Source organism: Phasianus colchicus, chromosome 37 (genome assembly GCF_987193195.1).
Source record: "Phasianus colchicus chromosome 37, bPhaCol1.hap1.1, whole genome shotgun sequence".
NCBI classification, from domain to species: Eukaryota; Metazoa; Chordata; class Aves; order Galliformes; family Phasianidae; genus Phasianus; species Phasianus colchicus.
Window position 1 is genome coordinate 908,647 of NC_143472.1, and position 16,732 is coordinate 925,378.

Below are 16,732 nucleotides of genomic sequence, written 5' to 3' on the forward strand. Positions count from 1 at the left end.
GGGGCTGTGAGTCACTCTATGGGGCTGAAAATGGGGCTGTGAGCCTGCCTATGGGGCCAAATATGGGGCTGAATATGGGGCCAAATATGGGGCTGTGAGCTGCCTTATGGGGCCAAATATGGGGTCGGTTATAGGGCCAAATATGGGGCTGTGAGCCTCCCTATAGGGCCGATTATAGGGCTGAATGACCCACATTGCTATGGGGCCACATGTGGGGTCATGTGACCCACAGCTATGGGGTTCCCTATGGGGCTGAGTGACCCACATCACTATGGGGCCAAATATGGGGCTGTGAGCCACCGCTATGGGGCACCCTATGGGGCCATGTGACCCACAGCCCTATGGGGCGCCCTGTGGGGCCAAATATGGGGCTGAATACGGGGCTGTGAGCCGCCCTATGGGGCCGAATATAGGGTCAAATATGGGGCTGTAAGCCGCCCTATGGGGCCGAATGACCCACATTGCTATGGGGCCAAACGCGGGGTCACGTGACCCACGGCTATGGGGCTGAGCGGTGACATTAAACGGAGAGCGGCCGCTGTGGGGCTGATGGTGGTTTGTGGGGTATTATTATGGGATGTGGGGTGTTATTATGGGATGTGGGATATTGGGCTGTTGCCTATTACGGGATGCGGGCTGTGGCCTATTATGGGATGCCGGTGCCGCCCGCGCTCCTGACAGCGCCGCGCAGCCATATATGGGCATTGACATCACTCGTAACCATATATGGGCAATGACGTCACTAGGGGAAACCTCGGGGTCTCCCTTTTTCCGCCGGGCTGCATGTCACGTGATAGCGGCACCAGGCCACGTGACGGGGGGGAGGTGCAGCGCGGCGCCAGAACCACGTGACGAGAGGAACGCTCCGCGAACCGGAAACCACGTGACGCGGGGAGAGCTAACTCCGAACCGGAAATCATGTGACCGAGGACCGCCGGAAGTAGTGATGTCCAAAGCAGCGCGGGCTGTGCGCTCCATCCGCGGAGGCCCCGGCGGCGGTTCTGCTCCCGCCCCATCTACCAGACCTCTGCGGCTGCTGATCCCGGCGGGGGGGGCGGCTCCGGGTCCTCCTCTGGGTCCCGTCCTGGGGCAGGTAGGGATGGTAGAGAACGCGATGCCATTTCCTGTTCGCTTAGGCCCGCTTCCGGTTCCCTTAGGCCTATTTCCGGTCTCCCCCAAACCCTTTTCCCGCGTCCCCCCACGCCCGTTTACGTTGCACCGCAAAGCCCGCTTCCGGTCCCGCGAATCCCCGTTTCCGGTGCCCCCCCCCCACCCGATGACCGGTGTCGTCCCGCATCCCGGCAGCGCGGCGTCCCGATCTCGGCGTTCTGCCAGGACTTCAACGCCCGCACGCAGGCGGTGCGGCCCGGCGTCCCGCTCAGGGTTCGCCTGACGGTCAGGGTGAGTTCATTAACAGAAACTAATTAACCCCCGCCGGTCATTAATTAATGACACCCTCGTTCATTAATTCACCCCCGCCGATCGCCCCCCCCCCAATTAATGAATGACCCCCCCTTTAGGCCCCCCCCTCATTAATCACCCCCCCATTAGTTATTATCCCCAAGTAGTTAATTGCCCTCCCCGTTAATCACCTCCCCATTAATTACCCACCCATTAATTGATTACCCACATTAATTAACCCGTTAGTCGCCCCTATTCATCACCCCCATTAATTGGCCCCCCGTTAATCACTGCCCCGTTAATCACCCCCCATTATTAATCACCCCATTAATTAATTATCCCCATGAATCACTGCCTCATTAATTACTCACCCCCATTAATTAATCGCTGCCCCATTAATTAACCACCCCCATTAATTAATTACCCTCATTAATGACCCCATTAATTACCGCCCCATTAATTACCCCCCATAACTCACTGTCCCATTAATTAATCACCCCCATTAATTAATCACCCTCATTAATTAATTACCCCCATTAATAACCCGAAATAATCAGTCCCCATTAATGACCGCCCCATTAATTACCCCCCATTAATCACCCCCATTAATTAACCACCCCCCATTAATTACCCCATTAATTACCCCATTAATCACTGCCCATTAATCACTGCCCCATTAATTACACCCATTAATCTCTGTCCCATTAATTAATCACCCCGTTAATTAATCACTCCCATTAATTAATTTCCCCCATTAATAACCTGAAGTAATCAGCGCCCATTAATTATTCCCCATTAATTATTCCCCATTAATTACTCCCCATTAATTAATCACCCTCATTAATTAATCACCCCCATTAATTAACCACCCACATTAATTAATTACCCCCATTAATAATCGCATTAATCACCACCCATTAATCACAGCCCCATTAATTACCCCCCATTTATTAATCACTGCCCCATTAATATCCCCATTAGTTAATCACCCTCATTAATTAATTACCCCAATTAATTACCCGCCATTAATCACCACCCTATTAATTACCCCCATTAATTAATTACCCCCATTAATTATCCTGTTAATCATCCCCCATTAAGTACCCTGTTAATCACCCCGATTAATCACCCCCCCATTAATCTCTGCTATTAATTACCCCCCCATTAATGATCCTCCCATTAATAATCCCTTTCTAATAAGTTCCCCCATTAGCAGCCCCCATTAATAACGCCCCATTAATAACCCCCAATTAACAAACCTCCATTTAATAACCCCCCATTAATCACCTTGTTATTAGTACTCTATTAATCTGTGCCATTAATAACCCCCCAATTAATAAGGCCCCCATTAATAACCCTCGCATTAATACGCCCCCCATTAATAACCCCCAATTAACAACTCCCCCATTAATCACCATGTTATTAGTACTCTATTAATTTTTGCCATTAATAACTCCCCAATTAATAACCCCCAATTAACAACCCCCCAATTAATAATTTCTCATTAACCACCACGTTATTAGTACTCTATTAATCTCTGCCGTTAATAAATCCCTCATTAATAATCTCCTAATTAATAATCCCCAATTAACAACTCCTAATTAACAACCCCCAATTAACAACTCCCAATTAATGACCCCCATTAACAACCCCCATCCAGCCCCCCCCACCCCCCATTTATTGCCCCCTCCCCCCATTTTTACCCTCATTTCCCCCCCATATCCCCATTTTCGCCCCCCCAACCCCATTTATTGCCCCCAACCCCATTTATTACCCCCCACACCTCCATTTTTACCCCCATGTCCCCCCATTTATTCCCCCCCCAACCCCAATTTCCCCCCCCAGCCCCATTTTTACCCCCCCAGCCCCATTTATTGCCCCCTTGTCCCCCCATTCTTACCCCCCCACCCCAGTTTTACCCCCCTGCCCCCCCATTTATTGCCCCCCCCATTTTTACTCCCCAGCCCCATTTATTGCCCCCCACCCCATTTTTACTCCCCCATCCCCCCATTTTCCCCCCCCACCCCATTTTTACCCCCCATAACCCCCCATTAATTCCCCCCCCAGCCCCACTTACCCCCCCCATAACCCCACGTTGCCCCCCACCCCATTTTTACCCCCCCGTCCCCCCATTTTCCCCCCCCACCCCATTTTTACCCCCCCTGCCCCCCCATCAATTCCCCCCCAACCCCAATTTCCCCCCCCCAGCCCTATTTACTGCCCCCCCATAACCCCACATTGCCCCCCCACCCCATTTTTACCCCCCGTCCCCGATTAATTCCCCCCCAACCCCAATTTCCCCCTCCAGCCCCACTTATCGCCCCCCCCATAACCCCACGTTGCCCCCCCACCCCATTTTTACCCCCCCGTCCCCCCATTTTTCCCCCCCCAACCCCAATTTCCCCCCCCAGCCCCATTTATCGCCCCCCCCATAACCCCACATTGCCCCCCTACACCATTTTTACCCCCCCGTCCCCCATTAATTCCCCCCCCAACCCCAATTTCCCCCTCCAGCCCCACTTATCGCCCCCCCATAACCCCATGTTGCCCCCCACCCCATTTTTACCCCCCCGTCCCCCCATTTTTCCCCCCCCACCCCATTTTTACCCCCCCTGCCCCCCCATCAATTCCCCCCCCTACCCCAATTTCCCCCCCCCAGCCCCATTTACTGCCCCCCCATAACCCCATTTTCCCCCCCCACCCCATTTTTACCCCCCCATCCCCCATTAATTCCCCCCCCAACCCCAATTCCCCCCCCCAGCCCCACTTATCGCCCCCCCCATAACCCGACGTTGCCCCCCCACCCCATTTTTACCCCCCCGTCCCCCATTATTTCCCCCCCCCAACCCCAATTTCCCCCCCCCAGCCCCATTTACTGCCCCCCCATAACCCCACGTTTTCCCCCACCCCATTTTTACCCCCCGTCCCCCATTAATTCCCTCCCCAACCCCAATTTCCCCCCCCAGCCCCATTTACTGCCCCCCCATAACCCCACATTGCCCCCCCACCCCATTTTTACCCCCCCATCCCCCATTAATTCCCTCCCCAACCCCAATTTCCCCCCCCAGCCCCATTTACTGCCCCCCCATAACCCCACATTGCCCCCCCACCCCATTTTTACCCCCCCATCCCCCATTAATTCCCCCCCAACCCCAATTTCCGCCCCCAGCCCCATTTACTGCCCCCCCCCATAACCCCCCGTTGCCCCCCCCAGCCGGACCGCAGCTATGAGCTTTCCATCGGCCCCCCCCCCACCTCCTACTTCCTGAAGGCGGCGGCGGGGATCGAGAAGGGGGCGGGGCGACCCGGTAATTGGGGGGGGGGATTATGGGGTTTGGGGGGGAATTTATGGGGTTTGGGGGGAGTTTGTGGGGTTTGAGGGGGGTCTGTGGGGTTTGGAGGGGTCCTGGGGGGGGTTTATGGGGTTTGGGGGGGGCTGTGGGGTATGGGGGAGGCTTATAGGGTTGGAAGGGGGGCTATGGAGTTTGGGGGAGGTTATGGGGTCTGCGGGGTCTTATGGGGTTGGGGGGGCTATGGGGTATGGGGAGGGTCTGTGGGGTTGGGAGGGGAATTTATGGGGTTTGGGAGGAGTTTATGGGGTTTGAGGGGGGTCTGTGGGCTTTGGGGGGGTCCTGGGGGGGGTTTATGGGGTTGGGGGGTCTCATGGGGTTTGGGGGGGTCTTATGGGGTTTGGGGAAGGGCTATGGGGTATGGGGAGGGTCTAATGGGGTTGGAGGGATCTATGGGGTTTGGGGGGAAATTTATGGGGTTTGGGGGCAGTTTGTGGGGTTTGAGGGGGGTCTGTGGGGTTTGGGGGGGTCCTGGGGGGGGTTCGGGGGGGCTATGGGGTATGGGGGGGGTTTTGGGGTCTGGGGGGGGGTCTTATGGGGTTGGAGGGGTCTATGGGGTTTGGGGGGGAATTTATGGGGTTTGGGGGGGTCCTGGGGGGGGAGTTTATGGGGTTGGGGGGGTCTGTAGGATGTGGGGGGGTCTTATGGGGTATGGGGGGGGTCTTACGGGGCTGAAGGGGTCTATGGGGTTTTGGGGGGGAATTTATGGGATTTGGGGGGAGTTTGTGGGCTTTAAGGGGGGTCTGTGGGGTTTGGGGGGGTCCTGGGGGGGGGTTTATGGGGTTGGGCGGGTCTGTGGGGTTTGGGGGGGGCTATGGGGTATGGGGGGAGTCCTATGGGGTTTGGAGGGGAATTTATGGGGTTTGGGAGGAGTTTATGGGGTTTGGGAGGAGTTTATGGGGTTTGAGGGGGGTCTGTGCGCTTTGGGGGGTCCTGGAGAGGGGTTTATGGGGTTGGGGGGGTCTGTAGGATTTGGGGGGGTCTATGGGGTTTGGGGGGGATTTATGGGGTATGGGGGGGTCTTATGTGGTTTGGGGGGGTCCTATGGGGTTTGGGGGGGAATTTATGGGGTTTGGGGGCAGTTTGTGGGCTTTGAGGGGGGTCTGTGGGGTTTGGGGGGGTCCTGGAGGGGGTTTGGGGGGGCTATGGGGTATGGGGGGGGTTTTGGGGTCTGGGGGGGGGTCTTATGGGGTTGGAGGGGTCTATGGGGTTTGGGGGGGGAATTTATGGGGTTTGGGGGGGTCCTGGGGGGGGAGTTTATGGGGTTGGGGGGGTCTTTAGGATGTGGGGGGGTCTATGGGGTTTGAGGCGGTCTTATGGGGTATGGGGGGGGTCTTACGGGGTTGAAGGGGTCTATGGGGTTTGGGGGGGAATTTATGGGGTTTGGGGGGGGCTGTGGGGTATGGGGGAGGCTTATAGGGTTGGAAGGGGGGCTATGGAGTTTGGGGGAGGTTATGGGGTCTGGGGGGTCTTATGGGGTTGGGGGGGCTATGGGGTATGGGGGGGGTCTATGGGGTTGGGAGGGATCTTATGGGGTTCGGGGGGGTCCTATGGGGTTTAGGGGAGACTATGGGCTATGGGGGGAGTTTATGGGCTTTAAGGGGGGTCTGTGGGGTTTGGGGGGCTCCTGGGGGGGGTTTATGGGGTCTGGGGGGTCTTATGGGGTTTGGGGGGGGCTGTGGGGTATGGGGGCGGCTTTTAGGGTTGGAAGGGGGGCTATGGAGTTTGGGGGAGGTTATGGGGTCTGGGGGGTCTTATGGGGTTGGGAGGGGTCATATGGGGTTTGGGGGGGGCTATGGGGTATGGGGGGAGTCCTATGGGGTTTGGAGGGGAATTTATGGGGTTTGGGAGGAGTTTATGGGGTTTGAGGGGGGTCTGTGGGGTTTGGGGGGTCCTGGAGAGGGGTTTATGTGGTTGGGGGGGTCTTATGGGGTTTGGGGAAGGGCTATGGGGTATGGGGAGGGTCTAATGGGGTTGGAGGTGTCTATGGGGTTTGAGGGGGAATTTATGGGGTTTGGGGGGAGTTTGTGGGGTTTGAGGGGGGTCTGTGGGGTTTGGGGGGGTCCTGGGGGGGGTTTGGGGGGGCTATGGGGTATGGGGGGGGTTTTGGGGTCTGGGGGGGGGTCTTATGGGGTTGGAGGGGTGTGTGGGGTTTGGGGGGGTATTTATGGGGTTTGGGGGGGTCCTGGGGGGGGAGTTTATGGGGTTGGGGGGGTCTGTAGGATGTGGGGGGGGTCTATGGGGTTTGGGGCGGTCTTATGGGGTATGGGGGGGGGGCTATGGGGTATGGGGAGGGTCTTACGGGGTTGAAGGGGTCTATGGGGTTTGGGGGGGAATTTATGGGGTTTGGGGGGAGTTTGTGGGCTTTAAGGGGGGTCTGTGGGGTTTGGGGGGCTCCTGGGGGGGGTTTATGGGGTTTGGAGGGGGCTGTGGGGTATGGGGGAGGCTTATAGGGTTGGAAGGGGGGCTATGGAGTTTGGGGGAGGTTATGGGGTCTGGGGGGTCTTATGGGGTGTGGGGGGGTCTATGGGTTTGGGAGGGGTCTTATGGGGTTTGGGGGAGACTATGGGGTATGGGGGGGTCCTATGGGGTTTGGAGGGGAATTTATGGGATTTGGGAGGAGTTTATGGGGTTTGAGGGGGGTCTGTGGGGTTTGGGAGGCTCCTGGAGAGGGGTTTATGGGGTTGGGGGGGTCTGTAGGATTTGCAGGCGTCTATGGGCTTTGGGGGGGAATTTATGGGGTTTGGGAGGAGTTTATGGGGTTTGAGCGGGGTCTGTGGGGTTTGGGGGGGTCCTGGGGAGGGGTTTATGGGATTGGGGGGGTCTGTAGGATGTGGGGGGGTCTTATGGGGTTTGGGGAGGTGCTATGGGGTATGGGGAGGGTCTAATGGGGTTGGAGGGGTCTATGGGGTTTGGGGGGGAATTTATGGGGTTTGGGGGGAGTTTGTGGGGTTTCAGGGGGGTCTGTGGGGTTTGGGGGGGTCCTGGGGGGGGTTTATGGGGTTGGGGGGTCTTATGGGGTTTGGGGGGGTCTTATGGGGTTTGGGGAAGGGCTATGGGGTATGGGGAGGGTCTAATGGGGTTGGAGGGATCTATGGGGTTTGGGGGGAAATTTATGGGGTTTGGGGGCAGTTTGTGGGGTTTGAGGGGGGTCTGTGGGGTTTGGGGGGGTCCTGGGGGGGGTTTGGGGGGGCTATGGGGTATGGGGGGGGTTTTGGGGTCTGGGGGGGGGTCTTATGGGGTTGGAGGGGTGTGTGGGGTTTGGGGGGGTATTTATGGGGTTTGGGGGGGTCCTGGGGGGGGAGTTTATGGGGTTGGGGGGGTCTGTAGGATGTGGGGGGGGTCTATGGGGTTTGGGGCGGTCTTATGGGGTATGGGGGGGGGGCTATGGGGTATGGGGAGGGTCTTACGGGGTTGAAGGGGTCTATGGGGTTTGGGGGGGAATTTATGGGGTTTGGGGGGAGTTTGTGGGCTTTAAGGGGGGTCTGTGGGGTTTGGGGGGCTCCTGGGGGGGGTTTATGGGGTTTGGAGGGGGCTGTGGGGTATGGGGGAGGCTTATAGGGTTGGAAGGGGGGCTATGGAGTTTGGGGGAGGTTATGGGGTCTGGGGGGTCTTATGGGGTGTGGGGGGGTCTATGGGTTTGGGAGGGGTCTTATGGGGTTTGGGGGAGACTATGGGGTATGGGGGGGTCCTATGGGGTTTGGAGGGGAATTTATGGGATTTGGGAGGAGTTTATGGGGTTTGAGGGGGGTCTGTGGGGTTTGGGAGGCTCCTGGAGAGGGGTTTATGGGGTTGGGGGGGTCTGTAGGATTTGCAGGCGTCTATGGGCTTTGGGGGGGAATTTATGGGGTTTGGGAGGAGTTTATGGGGTTTGAGCGGGGTCTGTGGGGTTTGGGGGGGTCCTGGGGAGGGGTTTATGGGATTGGGGGGGTCTGTAGGATGTGGGGGGGTCTTATGGGGTTTGGGGAGGTGCTATGGGGTATGGGGAGGGTCTAATGGGGTTGGAGGGGTCTATGGGGTTTGGGGGGGAATTTATGGGGTTTGGGGGGAGTTTGTGGGGTTTCAGGGGGGTCTGTGGGGTTTGGGGGGTCCTGGTGGGGGGTTTATGGGGTTTGGGGGGTCTGTAGGATTTGGGGGGGTCTATGGGGTTTGGGGGGAAATTTATGGGGTTTGGGGGCAGTTTGTGGGGTTTGAGGGGGGTCTGTGGGGTTTGGGGGGGTCCTGGGGGGGGTTTGGGGGGGCTATGGGGTATGGGGGGGGTTTTGGGGTCTGGGGGGGGGTCTTATGGGGTTGGAGGGGTGTGTGGGGTTTGGGGGGGTATTTATGGGGTTTGGGGGGGTCCTGGGGGGGGAGTTTATGGGGTTGGGGGGGTCTGTAGGATGTGGGGGGGGTCTATGGGGTTTGGGGCGGTCTTATGGGGTATGGGGGGGGGGCTATGGGGTATGGGGAGGGTCTTACGGGGTTGAAGGGGTCTATGGGGTTTGGGGGGGAATTTATGGGGTTTGGGGGGAGTTTGTGGGCTTTAAGGGGGGTCTGTGGGGTTTGGGGGGCTCCTGGGGGGGGTTTATGGGGTTTGGAGGGGGCTGTGGGGTATGGGGGAGGCTTATAGGGTTGGAAGGGGGGCTATGGAGTTTGGGGGAGGTTATGGGGTCTGGGGGGTCTTATGGGGTGTGGGGGGGTCTATGGGTTTGGGAGGGGTCTTATGGGGTTTGGGGGAGACTATGGGGTATGGGGGGGTCCTATGGGGTTTGGAGGGGAATTTATGGGATTTGGGAGGAGTTTATGGGGTTTGAGGGGGGTCTGTGGGGTTTGGGAGGCTCCTGGAGAGGGGTTTATGGGGTTGGGGGGGTCTGTAGGATTTGCAGGCGTCTATGGGTTTTGGGGGGGAATTTATGGGGTTTGGGAGGAGTTTATGGGGTTTGAGCGGGGTCTGTGGGGTTTGGGGGGGTCCTGGGGAGGGGTTTATGGGATTGGGGGGGTCTGTAGGATGTGGGGGGGTCTTATGGGGTTTGGGGAGGTGCTATGGGGTATGGGGAGGGTCTAATGGGGTTGGAGGGGTCTATGGGGTTTGGGGGGGAATTTATGGGGTTTGGGGGGAGTTTGTGGGGTTTCAGGGGGGTCTGTGGGGTTTGGGGGGTCCTGGTGGGGGGTTTATGGGGTTTGGGGGGTCTGTAGGATTTGGGGGGGTCTATGGGGTTTGGGGGGGAATTTATGGGGTTTGAGGGGAGTTTGTGGGGTTTGAGGGGGGTCTGTGGGGTTTGGGGGGGTCCTGGAGGGGGGTTTATGGGGTTGGGGGGGCTATGGGGTATGGGGGCGTCTATGGGGTTTGGGGGGTCTTATGGGGTATGGGGGGGTCTATGGGGTTGGGAGGGGTCTTATGGGGTTTGGGGGGGGCTATGGGGTTTGGGGGGGTCTTATGGGGTTTGGGGGGGAATTTATGTGGTTTGAGGGGGGGTCTGTGGGGTTTGGGGAGGTCCTATGGGGTTTGAGGGGGTTTATGGGACTTGGGGGGGTTTCTGGGGGCTGGGAGGACTGGGTGGAGTCCTATGGGGTTTGGGGTGGGTCTGTGGGGTTTTAGGGGTTTTATAGGGGCTGAAGGGGGCCTATGGGGATTTGGGGGGGTCTTGGGGGTGGTTTATGGGGTTGGGGGTGTTCCTTAGGGTTTGGGGGATGTCCTATGGGTTTTGGGGGGGGTTTATGGGGTTTGGGGGGGCTGAGGGGGTCCTGTAGGACTGAGGGTATTTATGGACTTTTTATGGGGGGAGGGGGGGGGAGGGCTGTATTTGGGGGCGGGGGGAGTCATATGGGGCGGGGGGGTCCCTGTAGGATTTGGGATTTTTGGGGGGTGCTATGAGGAGGGGGGGGGTCCTGTGGGGGATTGGGGTGGTGGGGGATGCTGTGGTTTCTGTTGAATCTTCCTCCAATGGGGTTTTTTTTTTTGGGGGGGGGGGGGGGGGATGTTTTCTAACCACCCCCTCCCCAATTTATCGACCCCCCCCCATCCAGGGCACGAGGAGGGGGGGCTGCTGTCCCTGAAGCACATCTATGAGGTGGCTGCGGCTCGCTGGGGGGGGGACAAGGAGCTGCAAATGAGGGGGGGGTCCCTGAGGACCATGGTGGGCTCCGTGCTGGGCACCGCCCACAGCCTGGGCATCCGCGTGGAGCCACGGTGAGCGGGACCCCCCCTTAATTAACTACTAATTAGTTAATTAGTTCTTATTTCCTTTCCCCAGTCCCTTCTCTTTTGGGGGTGGGGGCTTCCTATGGGGTGAGGGGGGGTCTATTTGTTGTGCCCCCCCCCAACCCCTCCTCCAATCCCTTCCTTTGGGAGGAAAGCAGGTATGCGTCCCCCACCCCAATTAATTACTAATTAGGGCTAATTAGTTCCCACCCCCCTCCCAATCCCTTCTCCTGTTCCTATGGGGTCTCCCTGTATTTGGGGGGGGTCCCTATCACTATATTTTGGGGGGAGCTCCTCCTATATTTGGGGGGGGGCCCTGTCCCCATATGGAGGGGCTTTCCCCATATTTTGGGGGGGGGGGTCTCCCTATATTTGGGGGGGGGGGCTCTCCCTATTCCTTACATTTTAGGGAGGTCCCTATTCCCATACTGGGGGGGGGTCCTGTTCTTATATTGGGGGGGGTCCCAGTCCCCATATGGAGGGGCTCTCCCCATATTTTGGGGGGGGGATCTCCCTATTCCTTATATTTTAGGGGGGGGGTCCCCATATTGGGGGGGGTCCTATTCTTATATTGGGGAGGGTCTCCCTGTATTTGGGGGGGGTCCCTGCCCCCATATGGAGGGGGGTCTCCCCTTATTTTGGAGGGGGGGGCTCTCCCTATTCCATATATTTTGGGGGAGGGTCCCTATTCCTATTATTGGGGGGGGTCTCCCCATATTTTGGGGGGGGTCCCTTTATTTGAGGGGGTCCCTATTCCCATATTGGGGGCCTTCCTATATTATGGAGGGGTCCCCAATTCCCATATTGGGGGGGGGGTTCCTAATCCTATATTGGCAGGGTCTCCCTGTATTTGGGGGGGTCCTCCCCTATATTTAGGGATCCCCCCCATATTGGTGGGGTCTCCCCCCATATTTGAGGTCTACCCCCATATTTGGGGTCCCCCCCTGTATTTGGGGTCCCTGTCCCTATATTGGGGGTCCCCCCCTCTATTTCGAGTCCCCCCCTATATTTGGGGTCCCCCCCTATATTTGGGGGGGCCCATCCCCATATCCCCATATTTGGGGTCTCCCCCTCTATTTGGGGTCCTTGTCCCCATACTGGGAGCCCCCCCCTATATTTCGAGCCCCCCCCTATATTTGGGGTCCCCCCCTATATTTGGGGGGGGTCCTCATCCCCATATCCCCATATTTGGGGTCCCCCCTCTATTTGGGGTCCCTGTCCCCGTACTGGGGGGCTCCCCCTATATTTGGGGCCCCTCCCTACATTTGGGGGGGGTCCCCATCCCCATATCCCCATATTGGGGGTCCCTCCCTCTATTTGGGGTCCCTGTCCCCATACTGGGGGTCCCCCCCATATTTAGAGTCCCCCCCTATATTTGGGGGGGGGTTCCTGTCCCCATATCCCCATATTTGGGGTCCCCCCCTGTATTTGGGGTCCCTGTCCCTATATTGGGGGCCCCCCCTATATTTGGAGTGCCCCCCTATATTTGGGGGGGGTCCCCATCCCCATATCCCCATATTTGGGGTCCCCCTCTATATTTGGGGTTCCTCCCTATATATTGGGGGGGGTTCCTGTCCCCATATGGGGTCCCCCCCTATATTTAGGGATCCACCCTATATTTGTGAGGTCTCCCCCCATATTTGAGGTCTCCCCCCATATTTGGGGTCCCCCCCTGTATTTGGGGTCCCTGTCCCTATATTGGGGGTCCCCCCCTATATTTGGGGGGGGGTCCTCATCCCCATATCCCCATATTTGGGGTCCCCCCTCTATTTGGGGTCCCTGTCCCCATATTGGTGTCCCCCCCATATTTAGAGTCCCCCCCTATATTTGGGGGGGGGTCCCAGTCCCCATATCCCCATATTGTGGGTCCCCCCCTATATTTAGAGTCCCCCTCTATATTTGGGGCCCCTCCCTATATTTGGGGGGGGGGTCCTTGTCCCCATATCCCCATAATTGGGGTCTCTCCCTATATTTTTTCGGGGGGGGGGGGTTCCCTGTCCCCATATCCCCATATTTGGGGTCTCCTCCTCTATTTGGGGTCCCTGTCCCCATATTTGGGGTCCCCCCTCTATTTGGGGTCCCCTCTATTTGGGGTCCCTGTCCCCATACTGGGGGGCTCCCCCTCTATTTGGGGTCTCCCCCAATATTTTGGGGGGGGTCTCCCTGACCTTTTCCCTCCCCCTTTGCCCCCCCCCCAGTGTGACCCCCGCAGACGTTGCTGCATCCCAGGAGCGCCGCCGTGCGACCCAGGCTGCCGTGGAGGGGGGGGCGGCGGAGGAAGAAGGGGGGGGGGGCAAGAAGAAATGACCCCCCCCCTCCAAAATAAGAATTAATAATAATAATAATAATAGTAATAAATGGGTTTGGGGCATTTTCTGGGGGCTTTGTGTCGTTTGTGGGGTTGGGTTGGTTGTTTTTTTTTGGGGGGGGCGATTTGGGGTCCTTTTTGGGGTCAGAATCCCTTTTTTTTTGGGGGGGGGGTGCATTTGGGGGCATTTTCTGCCCCTTTTGGGGTCTGGGTTCTTTTTGGGGGGGGTGTTGGATCCTTTTGGGGCATTTTAGGTCCTTTTTGGGGTCAGAATCCCTTTTATTTTGAAGGGGGGGGGCGATCTGGGGTCATTTGGGGCATTTGGGGTTCTTTTGGAGTCTGAATCTTTTTTGGGGGGGGGGATTGGATCCTTTTGGGGCACTGGGGGTCCTTTTTGGGGTCTGAATCCCTTTTGTTTTGGGGGGGTGCATTTGAGGGCATTTTCTGCCCCTTTTGGGATTTGGGCTCTTCTTTTTTTTTGGGGGGGGAGGGGGGGTTGGGTCCTTTTGGGGCATTTCAGGTCTTTTTTGGGGTCAGAATCCCTTTTATTGGGGGGGGGCGATTTGGGGTCATTTGGGGCATTTTGGGTCCTTTTGGAGTCAGAATCTTTTGGGAGGGGGGGTTGGGTCATTTGGGGGCATTTTGGGGCCTTTTTGGGGTCAGTCCCTTTTTTGTGGGGGGGGGAGGCGATTTGGGGTCCTTTTTAGGGTCAGTCCCTTTTGTTTGGGGGGGGGGCGATTTGGGGGCATTTTCTGCCCTTTTTGGGGTCTGGTTCTTCTTTTGGGGGGGATTGGGTTGGGTCCTTTTGGGGCATTTTTGGGGTCAGAATTCCTTTTTTTGGGGGGGGGGGCCGATTTGGGGTCCTTTTTAGGGTCAGTCCCTCGTTTTTGGGGGGGGGGGCGATTTGGGGGCATTTTCTGCCCCTTTTGGGGTCTGGGTTCTTTGTTTGGGGGGGGTATTGGGTCCTTTTGGGGCATTCCAGGTCCTTTTTGGGGTCAGAATCCCTTTTATTTTGAAGGGGGGGGGCGATCTGGGGTCATTTGGGGCATTTTGGGTTCTTTTGGAGTCTGAATCTTTTGGGGGGGGGGATTGGATCCTTTTGGGGCACTGGGGGTCCTTTTTGGGGTCTGAATCCCTTTTGTTTTGGGGGGGTGCATTTGAGGGCATTTTCTGCCCCTTTTGGGATTTGGGCTCTTCTTTTTTTTTGGGGGGGGAGGGGGGGTTGGGTCCTTTTGGGGCATTTCAGGTCTTTTTTGGGGTCAGAATCCCTTTTATTGGGGGGGGGCGATTTGGGGTCATTTGGGGCATTTTGGGTCCTTTTGGAGTCAGAATCTTTTGGGAGGGGGGGTTGGGTCATTTGGGGGCATTTTGGGGCCTTTTTGGGGTCAGTCCCTTTTTTGTGGGGGGGGGAGGCGATTTGGGGTCCTTTTTAGGGTCAGTCCCTTTTGTTTGGGGGGGGGGCGATTTGGGGGCATTTTCTGCCCTTTTTGGGGTCTGGTTCTTCTTTTGGGGGGGATTGGGTTGGGTCCTTTTGGGGCATTTTTGGGGTCAGAATTCCTTTTTTTGGGGGGGGGGGCCGATTTGGGGTCCTTTTTAGGGTCAGTCCCTCGTTTTTGGGGGGGGGGGCGATTTGGGGGCATTTTCTGCCCCTTTTGGGGTCTGGGTTCTTTGTTTGGGGGGGGTATTGGGTCCTTTTGGGGCATTCCAGGTCCTTTTTGGGGTCAGAATCCCTTTTATTTTGAAGGGGGGGGGCGATCTGGGGTCATTTGGGGCATTTTGGGTTCTTTTGGAGTCTGAATCTTTTGGGGGGGGGGATTGGATCCTTTTGGGGCACTGGGGGTCCTTTTTGGGGTCTGAATCCCTTTTGTTTTGGGGGGGTGCATTTGAGGGCATTTTCTGCCCCTTTTGGGATTTGGGCTCTTCTTTTTTTTTGGGGGGGGAGGGGGGGTTGGGTCCTTTTGGGGCATTTCAGGTCTTTTTTGGGGTCAGAATCCCTTTTATTGGGGGGGGGCGATTTGGGGTCATTTGGGGCATTTTGGGTCCTTTTGGAGTCAGAATCTTTTGGGAGGGGGGGTTGGGTCATTTGGGGGCATTTTGGGGCCTTTTTGGGGTCAGTCCCTTTTTTGTGGGGGGGGGAGGCGATTTGGGGTCCTTTTTAGGGTCAGTCCCTTTTGTTTGGGGGGGGGGCGATTTGGGGGCATTTTCTGCCCTTTTTGGGGTCTGGTTCTTCTTTTGGGGGGGATTGGGTTGGGTCCTTTTGGGGCATTTTTGGGGTCAGAATTCCTTTTTTTGGGGGGGGGGGCCGATTTGGGGTCCTTTTTAGGGTCAGTCCCTCGTTTTTGGGGGGGGGGGCGATTTGGGGGCATTTTCTGCCCCTTTTGGGGTCTGGGTTCTTTGTTTGGGGGGGGTATTGGGTCCTTTTGGGGCATTCCAGGTCCTTTTTGGGGTCAGAATCCCTTTTATTTTGAAGGGGGGGGGCGATCTGGGGTCATTTGGGGCATTTTGGGTTCTTTTGGAGTCTGAATCTTTTGGGGGGGGGGATTGGATCCTTTTGGGGCACTGGGGGTCCTTTTTGGGGTCTGAATCCCTTTTGTTTTGGGGGGGTGCATTTGAGGGCATTTTCTGCCCCTTTTGGGATTTGGGCTCTTCTTTTTTTTGGGGGGGGGGGGGGGGGGTTGGGTCCTTTTGGGGCATTTTAGGTCTTTTTTGGGGTCAGAATCCCTTTTATTGGGGGGGGGCGATTTGGGGTCATTTGGGGCATTTTGGGTCCTTTTGGAGTCAGAATCTCTTCGGGGAGGGAGGGTTGGGTCATTTGGGGGCATTTTGGGTCCTTTTTGGGGTCAGAATCCCTGTTTTTGGGGGGAGGGGGGGCTCTGAATCCATTCGGGTCCCCCATCTCTGCGCCATTTCGGGCCATTTTTGGGACCATCCCATCTCCTCCCCCCCCCCAATCTCCGCATCGCTGCATCCCCGCTGTTTCCATGACAACCGAACCCGCCCCCATCTCAGCTCTATTCGGGGGGGGGGGGGAAATGAGCCGCCGCCCCCCCTCCCGTCCCCTCCGTACGAACCCTACGAGCTCTCAGCCCCCCCTCCCAACCCCATCTCTGTCCCCCCCCGCCCACAACTCGCGCCCCCCCCCCGAATTAAACCCCATCCGACCCCTCTGAGCCCCCCCTTAATCCTCATCCCCCCCCCGACCCAATTCCCCCCCCGAAAACCCCACAATCCCCCCCCACCCCCAAAGACCCCAAACTCTTCCACTCCCCCTCCCCCCTCCTCGGACCCCTCAACCCCCCCCCACTCTCCCTCAAAAAAGCCCCCCTCAAAGACCCAGACAAAAAAACCCCTCCCATGGATCCCCCCCCCTCATCTGCCCATCCGAACCCCTCCTTCCCCCCTCAAAAAAGCCCCCCCCCCCAATTTCAATCTCCCCCCCAAGGACCCCTCCCCAGTCCTCCATTTCCCCCCCGAAAACCCCACATCTCCCCC

At 57.5% G+C, this 16,732-nt stretch overlaps 2 protein-coding genes across 2 annotated transcripts; both read left to right on the forward strand.

Annotated features, from left to right (window-relative positions):
• Positions 1 to 402: 402 nt before the first annotated feature.
• On the forward strand, positions 403 to 13,265 carry MRPL11 (mitochondrial ribosomal protein L11). The gene is made up of 5 exons (XM_090129568.1): positions 403 to 1,093; positions 1,306 to 1,401; positions 4,616 to 4,709; positions 10,758 to 10,920; positions 13,131 to 13,265. Exons 1-5 carry the CDS (start codon positions 578 to 580, stop codon positions 13,237 to 13,239), a joined length of 978 nt encoding a protein of 325 aa, XP_089985694.1. The 5' UTR covers positions 403 to 577; the 3' UTR covers positions 13,240 to 13,265.
• LOC149913447 (uncharacterized) lies at positions 11,259 to 12,740 on the forward strand. Its single transcript, XM_090129572.1, has one exon. The coding sequence runs from the start codon at positions 11,259 to 11,261 to the stop codon at positions 12,534 to 12,536; it is 1,278 nt and encodes a 425-aa protein (XP_089985698.1). The 3' UTR covers positions 12,537 to 12,740.
• Positions 13,266 to 16,732: the final 3,467 nt, after the last annotated feature.